Raw genomic sequence first — 17,556 nt, 5'->3', positions numbered from 1 at the left:
TTTTCATCCCACCATGCATCCAGGAGCCATCACTTCCCCAAGTAAACGATACACACGTACCCGGTCATTCAAATGGTGCAACAGGAAACGTGATTCATCTGACCAGACGACCCTCCAAATCACTCAAGGTCCAGTTTTGATGCTCGCGTGCCATTTTAGGCGCTGTCGCTGGTAAACTATGGTTAGCATGGGTACTCGGAGCGGCCTGCGGCTGCACAGCCCCATTTTCAGCAGGGTTCACCAGCATTCCAATTAGCGGCGAATTGCACCACAGTCTCCCTTCTGTTGCCACGTGCCATCTGGGAGAGCCTTGGTCGTCCAACACCTCGCCGGCAGTTCGTGGGTTTTCTCTCCTCCGACAACTTTTGGTATGTACTAACCACGGCAGACCATTAGCATTCCGCCAGCCATGCCGTTTCGCATATGCTCTGACCCAGTCGTCTGGCCATTACAATTTGGCCTTTGTCAAACTCCCTTAAGTCCGCTGCCTTTCCCATCTGAAGAACAAGAGTGACACTGATTAACGGAGCTCAATATCAGGTGTTTTTTATACCGACCCGCGCACGCGCCGTAGTTCACCTGCAGTTGCTCTGATTTGCATAACGACTCGCAGGTCATAATGTTTTGACTCAGTGTATATTAGTTTTATTGAAAAAGATAATAGTTCAGCTACAGAAGTAGCTGTGAATATTGAAAACCTTACAAACATATTAGAAGCCAGAAAAAACCAACTTTTTATAACAGATGTTAAAAAAAAAACTAAAAATGTTAATAGATGGAGGTGAAATTAGTGAGGTTAAGTTTTTTGAAGTAGTTAAAAACTTTTGTGAAACTAGCTTAGAATATGTAAACAAGTGGAAATGCAGCTTGGAAAATACTGAAAAATTTAAATGGGTATATTGAGAAAGTTACCCGAATAGAAAGAAATACAGGACAGTTTCAATGAGGAGCTTATTACACGAACGAGAGCAGATGAAACTTGCATATTTGATCAGTGGGAATTTAAAAATGCAACAGTAGTCAAGCAGTTGGACACATGGAATGAAGAAAACATTTCTGTATCTGATAGATGGGTTCAATTATTTTCCGAATTGCTTGAAAAATGTCTAGCTTTCCAGGATTTTAGTAGTGTTGTGAAATTTGTTCTTTACCTACTTGGAAGTATAGCTTCCGTGGAGAGAATATTTTCCATAATGAATAACATGTGGTCGAAGGAGAAATCAGAGAAGTTTACGTATACAGTAAAGTATATGTGTATTTTTATTGCTTTCCTGTGTTAATATTGATTTGTTTAATTTTTGTTTTTAATGAGTAGTTAAATGGAACTTAAATTAAGTTGGCGAGTCCAAAGATTTGACCATGGGAACGCATCTCACTCTTATAACATATAAATGTACATATTTAAAAAGGTGGGGGGGGGGTTGAAGAAACGTCCAGTTTACGTTGTTGTTCCATCTGAAGAGTTCCTAGAAGTAAATCAAAGACTTCACTGTACCGCTATATTCATCCCATATAGTGAGTAGCGGATTTGCCTGTTGTTTCCAGTCACCGTGGTGGCTTGACATGGTTCTACCTTCAGTGGCAAAACAACATATCTCCAGGTTCCTTGGAGAATTTCAAGGGCTCACATCTGGTGAGTATGGGCTTGGCACACCCAGGGTCCTGATATGGATATCATCATTCTTCTCTTGCTGATTCCTCTCTCTCTCTCTCTCTCTCTCTCAGGGTAACTCGGGAATTTTTTTAATTTATTATTATTTTATTTATTTATTTTTTTTTTGGCTGGTGCAGCATAAGCCTCAGGCTTTCTTGCACCTTATAGCTAATAATAATAATAATAATAATAATAATAATAATAATAATAAATTGGTGGGGGAAAGTAGTATTCAATTTTATTGAAATCAAAGTTAGCCCTGGTCACATAACTTTTTATGTAGCATATGATTGGTATAGTATTCTGGAACAAAACTTTGCAATAAAGAAAAGTAATAGTAGTACAGTATATACAATAAAAGTAGAAGAGCAAATACCCATAAATATAGTTATATTTTTCTTATGTTGCCTTTTATTTTAAATGAGCTTTTATTTCTGCACGACTACTGCCCAACACTAAAAAATATGTTTGATAATGTCTGTTCCTTCAAGTATTCTTCATTATAAATCCATTTACGCATAGGCATTTTACGGAATGGAGAGAAAATAAAATTTTCGATGTTCGCTTTTATCAATAATTATAAAATGCTTCTACGTGATGGAATTATTTTTGGCGCCGAAGTAGTTAGCACGTGACAAGCGAATGTGCACATATCAATTAACTACATTTTCGTAAGATGCTTTTACTGTCTTCGCGCTTGGGCAGTGTTATATATAAAGTGTACGAGTGTAACGATAATATTAATTTCCATTTTAAGTTGACATAATTATATCATTAATTTTATTTTAATATATTTAGTTCAGAAATATATCTTAAAATGAAAAATGGTCAAAACTTTTTTGTAGATATTATCATTAATTCAGACACAGCATGGGTTTCTTAAGGGAAAGTCTTGTCAGACAAATTTGATAGGATATTATGATGTGGTTACAAAGGAACTGGATGCAAAAAATAATTTTGATATCATATATTTGGATTTCAGGAAAGCTTTTGACACTGTTGCGCATGGAAGACTATTGTACAAATTGGAGCAGAATGGTATTAAGGGTAAGTTGCCACAATAGATAAAAGGATGGTTGAGTGGGAGAAGACAGAGGGTGGTAATTAATGGGTGCTGCTCTTCGTGGACTAATGTTATTAGTGGAGTCCCACAGGGTTCGGTGTTGGGTCCACTGTTGTTTTGTATATTTATCAATGATATTGATGAAGGTATATCAGGCTTAATGTCGAAGTTTGCAGATGATACAAAGGTTGGCAGGGTTGTTAATGACAGTAATCGCAGTGTGCTACTGCAACAGGATCTAGATAATTTGGGCAGATGGGCTAAGAAGTGGCAACTGAAGTTTAACCTTGACAAATGCAAAGTACTGGATATGGGTAGAAGTAATCCCAGATAAATGTACCAACTGTGTGGTACTACACTTAAGGTGGTAGAAAATGAAAAAGACCTGGGAGTAATTGTGCAGTCAGATATGAAGTTTTCTGAGCAATGCAGACAGGCTGCCAGGGCAGGTCATGGGGTTTTGTCAATGATATATAGGAATTTTGCTAGCAGAGAAAAGAAGGTGATTGTCCCTCTGTATAAGGCAATGGTCAGGCCACGCCTTGAGTACTGCGTACAGGTCTGGAGGCCTCATTTTAGGAAGGATGTAGATTTACTTGAGCATGTACAGAGAAGGGCAACAAGATTGGTGAGGGGAATGAAGGGATCCTCTTACCAAGAGAGGCTTAAGTTCTGCAAATTACAGTGGCTGAAGACTAGACACCTGCGCGGTGATCTGATTGAGGTGTATAAGGCCTTGAATGGGTTGAGCACGCTGAATTCTGATGGGATCCTTCCACTTGTTCAGATTACGAACCTAAGGGGGCATAAATTCAAATTAAGAAAAGACAGATGTAGAATAGATGTGCGGAAATTTGCCTTTAGCCCGGGTGGTTAATTGCTGGAACAAACTTCCATCTGTCGTTGTGGAAGTTGATAGATTAAATAAATTTAAGGAGGAACTGGACAGGCATTTTGAGGGAATGGTGTGATTTTTTTTTTTTTTTTTTTGGCAGATGCTGCATAAGCTCATACATTTGCTTTCTTGTATCACATGCCACTACTGCTACTGCTATCATCATCAGTCATTGTTCCTCAGGTCGACGTAAAAGGAATCGTCATTGAGGCTTCTTTTTCTGCTGAAAGGAATAAATTTAATTAAGCTGCATTGCTGCCAAACCTATCGTAGAGATACTGTAGATCTGTGGCCTCCAAAGTTGGATGCGTGCACCATGGAGTGTGCGAGATAATCCGCAATAAATCAATATTTATTAATTATGAAAACTTTAGTTTTTAGAAACGTAATTGAAAATAAAAATTATAAATAAATGTTTTTTAATACTTCAATATGCGGCTTTGTTTGATCATGCCATCAAACGCGCACATTCAAATACATGCATTTTGTACTTGAACTTCAGTTTAATTTTGTTTTTGTATTTTTTTATATGTGATTTTGGATATAATGCCTTCAATGTAAATGATTTATAAATTTTAAAAATATATATATTAAACTTATATATTTAATTTTTTATTTCGGCGTGCGCGGTAGGCCTGTTATGTTAAAATTAGGGTGCGCGACTAAAAAAGTTTGGAGACCACTGCTGTAGATAACTCGGTATATTACACCCAAAATCGTAACCTTTTATTACCCTATACATAAGAGCAAAAAAAAGTAGCGGTAAGCGCGGAAAAGAGCAAAAAAACGAGGACAGAAGTAGAAAGGAAGGAATATGTATCTAAAAATTTGAAAATATTATTATTAGCCATATGGTGCAAGGAAGCCTGAGGCTTATGCACCAGCCAAAAAAAAAAAAAAAAAAAAAAATTTCCCGAGTTACTCTGTGAGAGAGCAAGAGTCAAAAATAGAAAGGAATCATCAAGAAAGAGAATGGTGTTATCCAGCTAAGGACTCTGGGTGTGCCTAGCCCATACTCACCAGATGTGAGCCCCTGGGGTATAATATAAGGCAAAGTTTATAAGCCTATATATATATATATATATATATATATATCAGGATAGAATAACAAGAAAGTGGGAAAAAAGAGGAAGTAGAGGAACAAAAAATAGACAACCATTTGGTCGTCAAGGAACAAAATTTGTTTGACATCAAAAAACAGACGAATGTTCAGTGATCTATTTTTTGTTCCTTGCTTTGTTTGTCCTATATCTATTTTTATTTTGTGTTTGGTTTATTTTATCATATTAGTGATAATTCACACTTTTTTGGCCTCAGCATGGTTAGATGGTGCTAGTATTGGCTGTATTTGTGTCATACTTAATATTTTACAAAATTTTTAGATACATAATCTTTCCATTTTTCTTTTTGCTGTCTTCGTTATTTATTTGTTTCTTCACTCATTTTCTGCTTTTTTTTTTTTTTTTTTTTTTTCATATTGCCTCTGTGTTATGGGACATGTTGTTGGATATTGCATATGCAGCCACTTAATATATATAATATATTATATTATATATATATAATAATGATAAAGATGAGATGTAATGAAATTACTGAAAATCTTAGTAAACAAGAAAGGTATTAAAAATAAAAAATAAAAAATTAAAAATTAAAAATATTAAACTGGATTATGGATCCAGAATACTGCAGAAAAAACTGGCAGCCATAATGAAATATAGACAAAAATGCTATTATCAGTGTATTTAAATGTTATTATTAGGTAGGGGAGCTGAACTGTCAGGTGTAATTACCATGGAAGAATTGAGAGCACCTGTAGCCAAAAAATAAATTACATGAAATAAAATGCAATTAACATAAGCATAATTAACATGAGGATCGGCAGTGATAATCGTGGGAGCCACTGCAATAAACTAGGTCTCTGTTTCTGTTATGATGTACACAATACACAATATACGCATACATCATAGCCAACCTGACAGAGACCAAAAGGAAGAATAAAAAATAATAAAGAAAATAAAAGTAATAATGTTAAGCCAAAAGCTAAGATCGTGCCGATATAATCCTGTGAAAAATGAAAGAATTCTAGAATATGAAAGAAATCTAAGAGGGCAATACAAGAAAACTTCCGGTCCACACACTTACTGTGTGTGTGGCCGGAAGTTTTCTTGTATTGCTGTCTTAGGTATTTTTGGATATGAGAAGTACACATAGTGCCTGAACTTAAAGGGTGTAAAGGATAGCAGAAAAAAAGAAATGAAGTAGTAATGAAAAAGGTGAAAGAATGTTAAAATCCTAGTACGATTATGAATTAAGATAATTAATGGAATAATTAACAAGCCAATAGGAAGAAATGGGACTGTGGAAAAGGAAAATAAAATAAATTACAAAGGGATATACAAAAATTACAAAGGGGCTTACAAAATAAATTACAAGGGCTATAACTGTATTCAGATAAGGGTGGGCAATTTTAGAAAGAAGATCAAATATAGGGATGGCAAATATGTAAAATCTGAAGACAGTTAAAAAGAAAAATTGATACATGTCCAGGCATTTCATCAGGAGACTGCTCCTGACCATGTATCAAGAACTGTTTCCAAAGTTTGGAAACACAGTTCCCATTGGCTTGTTAATTATGCCATTAATTATCTTAATTCAAAAATATATACATAGTTTATCTTAATTCATAATTGTACTAGGATTTTAACATTCTTTCACCTTTTTCATTACTACTTCATTTCTTTTCTTTCCTATAATTCACCCTTTTAGTTCAGGCACCATGTGTACTTCTCATATCCATCTTTGCTGACCCTGCATTAATGTTTCTTACTGTATTAATATATATATAATATTTTAATAAATATAAATATAATGATTGAAGTGCAAGTTACACAGAATGCCCAAAGCTGAAAGGAAAAGAATAGAAGAAAGTAAACGTTAGCTAGCATCAGATATCTGATGCTAGCTACCGTTTACTTACTTCTATTCTTTTCCTTTCAGCTTTGGGCATTCTGTGTAAATTGCACTTCCATCATTATATATATTAAAATATTATATATGTGTACATTTACATCCATTGCTGCTGCTTTGTGCGCGTTGATGTATTTGCCATATCCGATTTATTTATTTTTATTTCCTCACCTTTCCTGGTTTTTACTCACTATTATTATCATAATATATCTTATATAATATAATATACGTGTATGTATATATATATTAAGTGGCTGCATATGCAATATCCAACAACACATTGCATAACACAGAGGCAATATGGAAAAAAAAAAAAAAAAAAAAGCAGAAAATGAGTGAAGAAACAAATAAATAATGAAGACAAAAAAAAAAGAGAAAATGGAAGGATTATGTATCTAAAAATTTTGTAAAATATAAAGTATGACACAAATACAGCCAAAGTTATAAGCCAATACTAGCACCATCTAACCATGCTGAGGTATATAATCTAACACAACTATATATATAGTTGTGTTAGATTATATATATAATTATGTTAGATTATATGTATATTAGTATTGACTAAGAATAGTGATAATTGGTATGCGGTAAATTGAGTTAGATTGTTAAAGACTATATATACAATACGAAATTTTTAGAAATCTTCAAGTACCGTGTTAATAGACTAGAAAGGAATAGCGAAAGCTTAAAAAGCGGTACTCACCTTGAAATTAATCTGCGATGGTTTACTTAGGTAGCGTGGTTAATGTTTAAGTTGAATTGTTGAATTGAAAAATTAAAAGGGAGGGAAGTAGGTAAAAGTTGACTGAGTTAAATAGGCGCAAGGAAATAGAAGTGTACACATCCAATCCTTGGTTGTCATCGAAATAAAGAGAAGAATAATTAAAAACTATGTAAGTGAATCCGATGAAGCCAATAGTCTTTACGAGGACTTTCGTTAGTTAGAGAACGTCTTCAGTTGGCAATGTGTGGGGAGAGAACGCGCGTGATATTTTAAGAATAAAAAATTATACTCTCGTGATGCCTTTTTTGACATGTGGGAACTTTAATCTCGAGAGGTTCCAAATTGGGGAAAGATTGAAGGGGAGTTTAGAATTTAGAATTTTGAGGTTAGAGTGGTGCTTGTACCATTCAATAACTAGGGCTTCATATTGGAGTATTCTGTAACTGGATTTTAGTTTAATGATGGAAATGGCAGAGTCGATGAGCGGGTTGTGGTTGTGAGTCTGGGCATGAGTTGTAAGTTCTGCGACAGATTGGTTAGACATGAGACTATGAAAATGGTAGTATGCACGGGTATTGGATGTCTTGGATGAGCCAAATTTAGTAGTGGTGCTTCCGATATAACATGTGTTGCAGTTTGGTTGACAATTGATGAGGTATATAATATTATTAAGGTCGTTTATAGGATATTTGTATGTGTCTTTATAGGTGCTGAAGAAGGATCCTAATTTGTTGTAGGTGGAAAAAACAAGGGAGATATCAGTGTTGTTAAATAGGCGTCGGAACTGTCCTGCTAGTTCATTGTGGTAAGGGAGGACTATGCAGATGTTTGTTTTATTTTTGTCTTTGGTTGGGGTGTTAGATTTAATTTTATTTTTAGCGTTAAGGATTGTATTTAAAATAAGTTGGTGGGGGTAACCTCTGGATATAAATTTGTCGGTGATATACTGTATTTCATTGTGAAGGTCAGTGGGTAAGGAACTGTACTTTAGTGCATTGTGAATCTGGTTATATAAAACTGCCTTTTTAGTGTTTAGAGGGTGATGAGAAGCAAAATGTAAGTACAGTATTTACCGGTGTTTGTATTTTTCCTGAAAATTTTCGTATTTAATTTTGTGCCTGTTATATAGATAGTAAGATTAAGGAAATTTATCTGATTATTTTGTCCAATTTCAAGGGTGAATTTAAGTCTATCGTGTACAGAGTTAAGTTTTACGAAGAGGTTATCAATAATGGATCTGTTGCCAATTACAAGAATGTCGTCGGCATAGCGCATGTATAGTTTTAGTTCAGGGGGAAAGGTTGTAGAATTTGGCTTTCAATGGCGGCTAGGTAGATTTCAGATAATGGGGCTGAAATCCCTAGTCCCATTGGTAAGCCAAATATTTGTTGTCCACATTTGTTGTCAAATGTCCATATTCCATTTACTTTACAAGCCCTACGCAAATTCTTAGAAACAGACGATACCTTAACAAAACGTACCTCCCTTTCTATAGACCATATCCTTGAACTCACCACCCTTCTATTAGAAGCAAGATTTTTTAGATTCAACGAAAAAATCTTCCAACAAATATTTGGCTTACCAATGGGACTAGGGATTTCAGCCCCATTATCTGAAATCTACCTAGCCGCCATTGAAAGCCAAATTCTACACCCCTTTCCCCCTGAACTAAAACTATACATGCGCTATGCCGACGACATTCTTGTAATTGGCAACAGATCCATTATTGATAACCTCTTCGTAAAACTTAACTCTGTACACGATAGACTTAAATTCACCCTTGAAATTGGACAAAATAATCAGATAAATTTCCTTAATCTTACTATCTATATAACAGGCACAAAATTAAATACGAAAATTTTCAGGAAAAATACAAACACTGGTAAATACTTACATTTTGCTTCTCATCACCCTCTAAACACTAAAAAGGCAGTTTTATATAACCAGATTCACAATGCACTAAAGTACAGTTCCTTACCCACTGACCTTCACAATGAAATACAGTATATCACCGACAAATTTATATCCAGAGGTTACCCCCACCAACTTATTTTAAATACAATCCTTAACGCTAAAAATAAAATTAAATCTAACACCCCAACCAAAGACAAAAATAAAACAAACATCCGCATAGTCCTCCCTTACCACAATGAACTAGCAGGACAGTTCCGATGCCTATTTAACAACACTGATATCTCCCTTGTTTTTTCCACCTACAACAAATTAGGATCCTTCTTCAGCACCTATAAAGACACATACAAATATCCTATAAACGACCTTAATAATATTATATACCTCATCAATTGTCAACCAAACTGCAACACATGTTATATCGGAAGCACCACTACTAAATTTGGCTCATCAAAGACATCCAATACCCGTGCATACTACCATTTTCATAGTCTCATGTCTAACCAATCTGTCGCAGAACTTACAACTCATGCCCAGACTCACAACCACAACCCGCTCATCGACTCTGCCATTTCCATCATTAAACTAAAATCCAGTTACAGAATACTCCAATATGAAGCCCTAGTTATTGAATGGTACAAGCACCACTCTAACCTCAAAATTCTAAATTCTAAACTCCCCTTCAATCTTTCCCCAATTTGGAACCTCTCGAGATTAAAGTTCCCACATGTCAAAAAAGGCATCACGAGAGTATAATTTTTTATTCTTAAAATATCACGCGCGTTCTCTCCCCACACATTGCCAACTGAAGACGTTCTCTAACTAACGAAAGTCCTCGTAAAGACTATTGGCTTCATCGGATTCACTTACATAGTTTTTAATTATTCTTCTCTTTATTTCGATGACAACCAAGGATTGGATGTGTACACTTCTATTTCCTTGCGCCTATTTAACTCAGTCAACTTTTACCTACTTCCCTCCCTTTTAATTTTTCAATTCAACAATTCAACTTAAACATTAACCACGCTACCTAAGTAAACCATCGCAGATTAATTTCAAGGTGAGTACTGCTTTTTAAGCTTTCGCTATTCTTTTCTAGACTATATATACACAAGATAATATACAAAATACGTATCATTGTATACCTACAATCTGAGTGAGTTTTACAAGGGTCAACCACCAGATTGAAAGGAAAAACAAGGATAAGGGGTTCTCTAAGATAATCATATTATATACATTTTTTATCAAATGTGCACATTGATTATTGCTGACTTGACAGAACAAACAAGATAAAATCCAAAGTTAAACTATCAAAAACTATCAAAAGAAAATGATGACTTGCCATGCCTAAGCCGAGAAAACCATGTGTAGATCTCTCTATAGAAGAAAAAAGAGAAATGGGAAACTGGATCTAGTGTAAGCAAGCTCTAGGAAAGACTGAAAGCTTGGAAAGTGCAGACTTCTGTGTTGGCCATGGTAAAATGTGTGTTATTGTGTGTGAATGTAGTCCAACATGTTAAATAGTAACTGTAGGCATAATGAAACTAAGCAATGACAAAGTAGTGCAAATGACTAATGGAGTAGAAAAGAAAGAACCTGAACCCCATAAAGGCAGATATATATATATATATATAGCAGTATGTTTTGAAATAGTTTCTCCTCCATCCTAATGTCAATACTAATACACATGATTTCAGAGAAATAAAAATGAAGAGAATAGCATAGTTAAAAATGGGAACTAAGATATATGATAAAGCTCAGATAAATGCCTGGGATTGCTGTTGTAATAGTAGTAGTGTTGGCAAATGATGCAAGAAAGCAAGCTTTCATCAGCCAAAAAAAAATCCCACACTCTTTACCCAACCATACCCTCCAAGAATTTGTCTAGTCCTTCCTTGAATTTATTCAAACCATTCACTTCCACAATAATAAATGGAAGCCTGTTCCAACAGTCAACCACCCATGGCTGAAGACAAACTCTTGCACATCTATCTTGCAACCATCCTTTCTCAACTAAATGTTTGCTCCCTCATGTGTATAGTTTCAGCAAGAGGGAGAATAAATTCACATTCAGCATAATCAGTCTACTCAATCCTTAAACTCTGCAATCAGATCACCCTGCAGGTGCCTAGTCTCCAGATGCTGCAATTTGCAGAATTGAAGCCTTTCTAGGTAAGAGCACCCCTTTTGTTCCCTTCACAAATCTGGTTGTCGTTCTCTGCACCCATTTCAGTAGATCTACATTCTTCCTAAAGTGAGGCCTCCAGACCTGTATGTAGTACTCAAGGTGTGGCCTAACCTTGGCCTTATACAAAGGGATAATTGCCTTCTTGTCACTACTAGCAAAGTTTCTGTATATCATTGACAAAACCCCATGAGCTGTCCTGGTAGCATGCCTGCACTGCTCAGAGAATTTTAGATCTGACACTTTTATATCTGCACAATTACCTCCAGGTCTCTTTGATTTTCCACTACCCTGAGTGTAGTACCACACAGTTGATAAGTTACTCTGGAATTACTGCTACCCACATGCAGTACCTTGCATTTGTTGATGTTAAACCTTGACTGCTCTTTCTCAGCCCATTGATCCAATTTTCCTAGCTCTTGTTGCAGCAGCTCACCCTGATTACTCTCATTAACTACCCTGCCAACCTGTGTATCATCAAGATATATCGTGAATGATGTTACCATCCTAAATAAGGTAAATAGTGGAAGTGATCACAGAATGGTAAGATGTACGCTTGATATAGATGTAGGACAGAAAAGGAAAAAACTGACTTGAGTAAATAATACAAAGGTCTTTGAGATAACAGAAGAGGAGAAAAGCAGTATGTACTGGAACTTCTGCAGACTGCTCAGGACCAAGATATCGATGAGGAATATTACAACTTTCTGAAAGTGATAAAGCCCAAGAAACCTATAGGGAAAAAGAAATCCAAAGAAGAAAAAATTAGTCAAGAAACACTTGTTATGATGAATCGAAGGTGACAAATGAAGAACAAGATAAACACTGACAAGGAGGAAATCGAGTATACTGAGTAATGCAAAGCCATTAGAAAGAGACTCAGAGAGGACATAAAAAGATTTAACACAAGAAAAGTAGAACAAGCATTAAGGGAAAACAAAGGACTTAAATCAGCAGCAATACAGAAATACAAATGATACTGAAACTGAAGAATAGCAATGGTGTACTAAATAGCAGAGAAGGCATAATTCAAATAGCATAAGGCTACTATAGAGAATTATACAAGGAATGAGGGAATAATGCCAGCAGTGGGGAAGATGGATTGCCAAGTAGCAGCACATACGACATACCCGATATTCTTCCTAATGAGGTAGAACATGCGTTGAAGAAAATGAAGAATCAGAAAGCCCCGGGAGAAGATGAAGTTACTGTAGAGTTGTTAAAATTTGGAGGAAGGGACATAACACAAAAACTGGCAAGGTTCTTCACAAAGTGCATTAGAAAAGGTGTGACGCCTAAGCAGTGAAATAATGCAATCATAGTTTTGCTGCATAAGAAAGGAGATAAAACATAGACCATGGAAATTATCGACAAACTAGCTTGTTATCCCACATCTACAAGTCGTTCACAAGGGTCATTACTAACAGATTAGAAAGAATACTTGATGAGAATCAACCAAAAGAGCAAGTTGGTTTTAGGAAAGAATCCTCAACTATGGGTCACCTTCATGAAATATCACAACTAATGGAGAAAGAAAATTAATATAAAACACCATTATGCCTGGCATTTGTGGATTATGAAAAGGCATTTGACTCCATACAGCATAAGGCAATGTTTCGGGCACTGGAAAGACAAGGCATAGATACCCCATATGTTATGATTTTGAAGAAAATATATGAGAACGCTACCTCCTTTATTAGACTAGACAAAGACAGTAGGAAATTTAAAATCGAGAAAGGAGTTCGACAAGGAGACACAATATCTCCGAAGCTGTTTACTGCTGCCCTTGAGGAAGCTTTTAGAAGATTAGACTGGTCGCAGAAAGGAGTCAATGTGAATGGAGAGTACCTAAACCATTTACGATTTGCAGATGACATTGTGGTCATAAGCCATGATCCCAAAGAATTAGAAGAAAATCTTAATCAGTTATGCATGGTTAGTAAGGATTTTGGACTAAAGATGAATATGGCTAAAACAAAAGTAATGATGAACAAGTATGCCACAGAAAGGATCATAATGATTGAAGGAGCAGTAATTGAAAAGGTGGAGTCATATACTTATCTGAGACAAGTTATTAGCTGTAATAATGATAAATGTCTGGAAGTCAAGAGAAGAATAAATTTTGGATGGATAGCATTCAGGAAATATAGTCACATACTAAAGAGCAATATCCCAGTTTGTCTGAAATGTAAAATAATGAACCAATGTATACTCCCCACCATGACTTATGGAAGTGAAACTTGGGCACTCACGAAAATAATGGAAGAGAAGCTGAGAACTACACAGCGAAGAATGGAACGAATTATATTGGGAATCAGACTGTTAGATAAGAGAAACACGTGGATTAGGCAGCAAACTCAAGTAAAGGACATTCTTATCAAAACTAAAGAACTAAAATGGTCTTGGGCAGGATGATAGCTCAAAGACATGATGATAGATGGACTAAGAAAATAACAGAATGGTACCCAAGAGGAGCTAGAAGAAAACCTGGTGAACAGCGGCAGAGATGGATAGACGAAATTCATGAGTTCGTGGGTAGTAAATGGATGGCCATTACACAGAAGGAACTGGAAAGTTGCTGGAGAGGCCTTCATCCTGCAGTGGATTGAAAATGGCCGATGATGATGGTGAAACAGGTGGCATTCATCTGTGTGATGTGGTGGATGCTATATCTTGATCCCTGCTTAAGTTGGGTCACATATGGCTAGTCATCTCCGGTGTACCAAGTGCTGGTGTACTAATAGTCCTACCATCATGAGGGTGCAGGTAAAGAATTTGGCTGTAGCAGAACAAATGGAGTTACCCAGAATTTTGTTTACTTGATTTGCGAATTATATTAGGGTCAATAACCAGGTGGAAATACCTTGGCTACATTTCTTCCTGGTTTTGAAGAATGTCTATGACATTCTTCAAATGCCTCAGTAACCAAATTATTTTTATTATTTTTCATCAGCAATCACTTTTATTAATGAAAGTTTAGTTCTTTTCTGAAATATCAGAAAATTTCAGTTCTATAACTGAAGGCTAGACAGTATATTATTCGAATTTGTTATCAGTATGTTCATTTGTTAAAATAAATCGGTGGGGGGGATGTATTTTGTTGAAGCTGAACAAAAGTTTTATATTCTTGTTGTAACATTAGTGTTTAATTAAAAATACCTTGTATTTACTTAAGTATTCATCTGTTTATTTTGTATTCTATCCATTTCAATCTATTCAGTCCATTGCAATATATAAAAATGAAGACATCTAATATTATTTTTGCTTTGAATTATAAAATTGGATTTGAAAAAGTACAGCTAAAACAGGACTTAGACAGGGGCAAACACAAACATTCTTTTGATTGCAATCAATATGATATATTTTTTGTTTCCTGTGTTATTTGATAAGCATTGAAGTATGTAAACATTTGTACCACTGTCTCTCTAGAACATTAGAAATTTTCAATTTGCTCAGTTGAATTTAGAATATTTTCTGAATTTTTTATGTTAGTGTTAATGGATGGTTGTAATGTTTTTTTTTTTTTTTTAACTTGATAATTGCATTGAGTCAATGTCAACTTACTTTATTTGTGCTAAAATCATATATGTATATAACATTTCAGATTTTTGAAGGCTATTATCATTTAAGGCATAGAAATGTAAGAAAACGTTCCATGCATATAAGCCACGAACATCACCTTAATTTAAAGCAGGATAGGAAGGTAAGTTGATATGCTTAAATTAATTTTTGCCATCACACATTTTTGTTATTCTGGTGTTGATTTTTTTTTTTTTGTGTGTCAAGGCTAAAATTTTGTGGTTTCATTTTCTTTGTTTTGAATAAGTTAGTTCCTTGTTGCTTAGTATTTTTACTGAATGTCTGACATGAATCTTTATTTTTATTGGTGAAGGTAAAGAAAGGTACTATGCAAAACACAGCAAACTCCTTTCCCACTACCATCAGCTTCCCTCTGTGCAATCAGTCAGTTGTCTGTTCAGAGTGCTTCCCATTATGCACTCAGTTAGCAGCATTCTGATACCTGTGCCAGCAAGATGCAACTAGTGGTAAGCGAATAATGTGAGTGCTTGCTCAGCAGCATAATATCAGCTAATTCATATGGAATGAATCTAAAACTGGCCGCTTACAAATTACACATCTTAATAAACTTGTGAATGGCCCGTGTTTGCAATGACAAAGTGATATGTCTGTTTTTTACCAACAGCATAAGGTGATTCTGATCATTCTCACGTTTGTTTCTGTATGCAGGATCATTGTTCAAATATTTTTAAACGGTATGATTTTAATTTTTTTTTCACTTGCAGTTTATGTGAAGCTGACTTTGCCTGTGCACATGTTATGGCTGTTTTGCTGCAAATTTTTATCAAGTATAAAGGGATTACAGTTGAGAGTGACAATTTTTTTTCAGCCACATAAGAGGAAAGCTAACTTTTATGCTGTTGGTAAAAATTTGATACATCAGTTTGCTGTTTGTTACCATAGAGCATGAGCTGTAAAAATTTACTATGAAACACTGCCGTTGAAGGGAAAGCCAGCTCTAATAGCAAGAATGAGGCATTGAAGCATGTCTCACATGTAAAACTGCTTTGATGTGGGGGGGACTTTAGTCGACAGCATTAGGAATGTCGGGTGGTGGGGACTTGCTTGATATATTATGTTTAGTACTTATAACAGATATATTCATTTCAACAGTGAGATATGGGAGCCTACAATCCTTCCCTTGTCCTTGCATAAAAGTTCAGAACTGTGATTCACTTATATAACCAGTTGTAGGTGACATACCAAATATAACATCAAGCGAGTCCCTGATAAATATCCAAGATTCTGCTGAATGCAAAGTTAAAGTCTGTGTAACTATTGAGCAGGAATGTTCGAATGGGCAGTCAAAGAAATAAAGACAAACCATGATTTGTTTCAGTAATATACACAGTTCACGGGTGGACTGCATAAAATTTACATTTCATATCATTATAGTGAATAAGAGTATGTGAATGATTGATTGAGTGAGGTGTGCGATGATAAACTGATTGGCATGTTTAAGTGATTGATTGATTGATTAAGTGATTCATAGGTTTAAGTGATTGATTGACATAATAATTTAGGTCAATCAACACTTAACAGAAATCAGTGTGCTGAGAAGGTTCCGATAGTTTCTGGGTAGGCTTTCATAACCAATTTACTTTCGTCTTTTTTTTTTCAGCTGTTTTTATTTATCCATCAAAACCAAAGCTCTATTGCAAGATTACACAGCTTTCACTGATGTCTCAACAGATGCCATGTGAGAATGGGAATTGAGTAGAAGAAACAGTTGCTTTTGCTTGCCAAGAAAGTTTAATTTCTCATAATTCGTGTATTGGATTAATATATCAAAATGAAAACTGAAAATACTGCCTAATCATTTAAAGGATATTAGTGGGGAAGGGTATGCAGAAGGATTTGATTTCACTTATTTAAAAAAAAAAGTGACATCTGTCAGAAATGTAAGTGTTTAAAACTGCCATAAATCAGTTTTCTTTTTGTCTTATACCTTTTCCAGTACTGTGATATGAAAATGAAAATTTGTCCTACCTCAAAATCTAACATGATAGGTAACTTTCCTTTGTTCCATCATGATAGGAAGAAACAAGCATTATTAATCCTAATGTTAAAATCCTCTTTGTAAAACAAACCATTTTTTTTTTTTTTTTTATCGTATGATATGAGCAATACATGAAGGAACCAGTTTTTTCCTGCTTCCTTCATGTATTGTGGCCATGAGATCCAACCGGATAGTGCGGCACCATTGTGATATCCAAGCCTGAGGCGGGATTCGAACCCGCGACCAGGCACTTTACCCAGCCGGCTAGCCCTGTCGGCAACAAACCATTTGAAAGCTCCTTTAAAATATGTTGATGTCTAAAACCAGAAAAGCTAATGCTTTAAAGCTTGTTTTGCTTGTCTCGCTTTAAAGCTTGTGTCTTCTTCAAAATATAATATATTAACTTCAGACTAAGCAATTTTCACTCTTTAGATTGCAAAGAAAATTGCATTTCCTTGTGTTATTCTTTGAATACACCATTGGAACAATAAATTTCACTTTTATAGTGAACAGCAATTGCTTTCTTTCCCTTTTTCTCTGCTATTAGCATTAGCATTAGTAGAGGCATTTGATGCAAGA

General features: G+C 35.3%; 1 protein-coding gene across 1 annotated transcript in view; it reads left to right on the top strand.

The window, feature by feature from the left end:
- The window catches only part of LOC150083376 (proprotein convertase subtilisin/kexin type 4-like), a 372,395-nt gene that overhangs the window by 98,544 nt on the left and 256,295 nt on the right, over positions 1–17,556 (top strand). Inside the window, exon 2 of the mRNA XM_090378003.1 lies at positions 15,004–15,102. Within this exon, the coding sequence (XP_090234129.1) occupies positions 15,004–15,102 (99 nt within the window). The remainder of the gene's footprint in view (positions 1–15,003; positions 15,103–17,556) is intronic.

Source organism: Mastigoproctus giganteus, chromosome 7 (assembly GCF_048544385.1).
Source record: "Mastigoproctus giganteus isolate SK-2022 chromosome 7, ASM4854438v1, whole genome shotgun sequence".
In the NCBI taxonomy this organism is placed as follows: Eukaryota; Metazoa; Arthropoda; class Arachnida; order Uropygi; family Thelyphonidae; genus Mastigoproctus; species Mastigoproctus giganteus.
The sequence above is the reverse complement of the archived record's forward strand: the minus strand, read 5'-3'. Positions and strand labels throughout refer to the sequence as shown.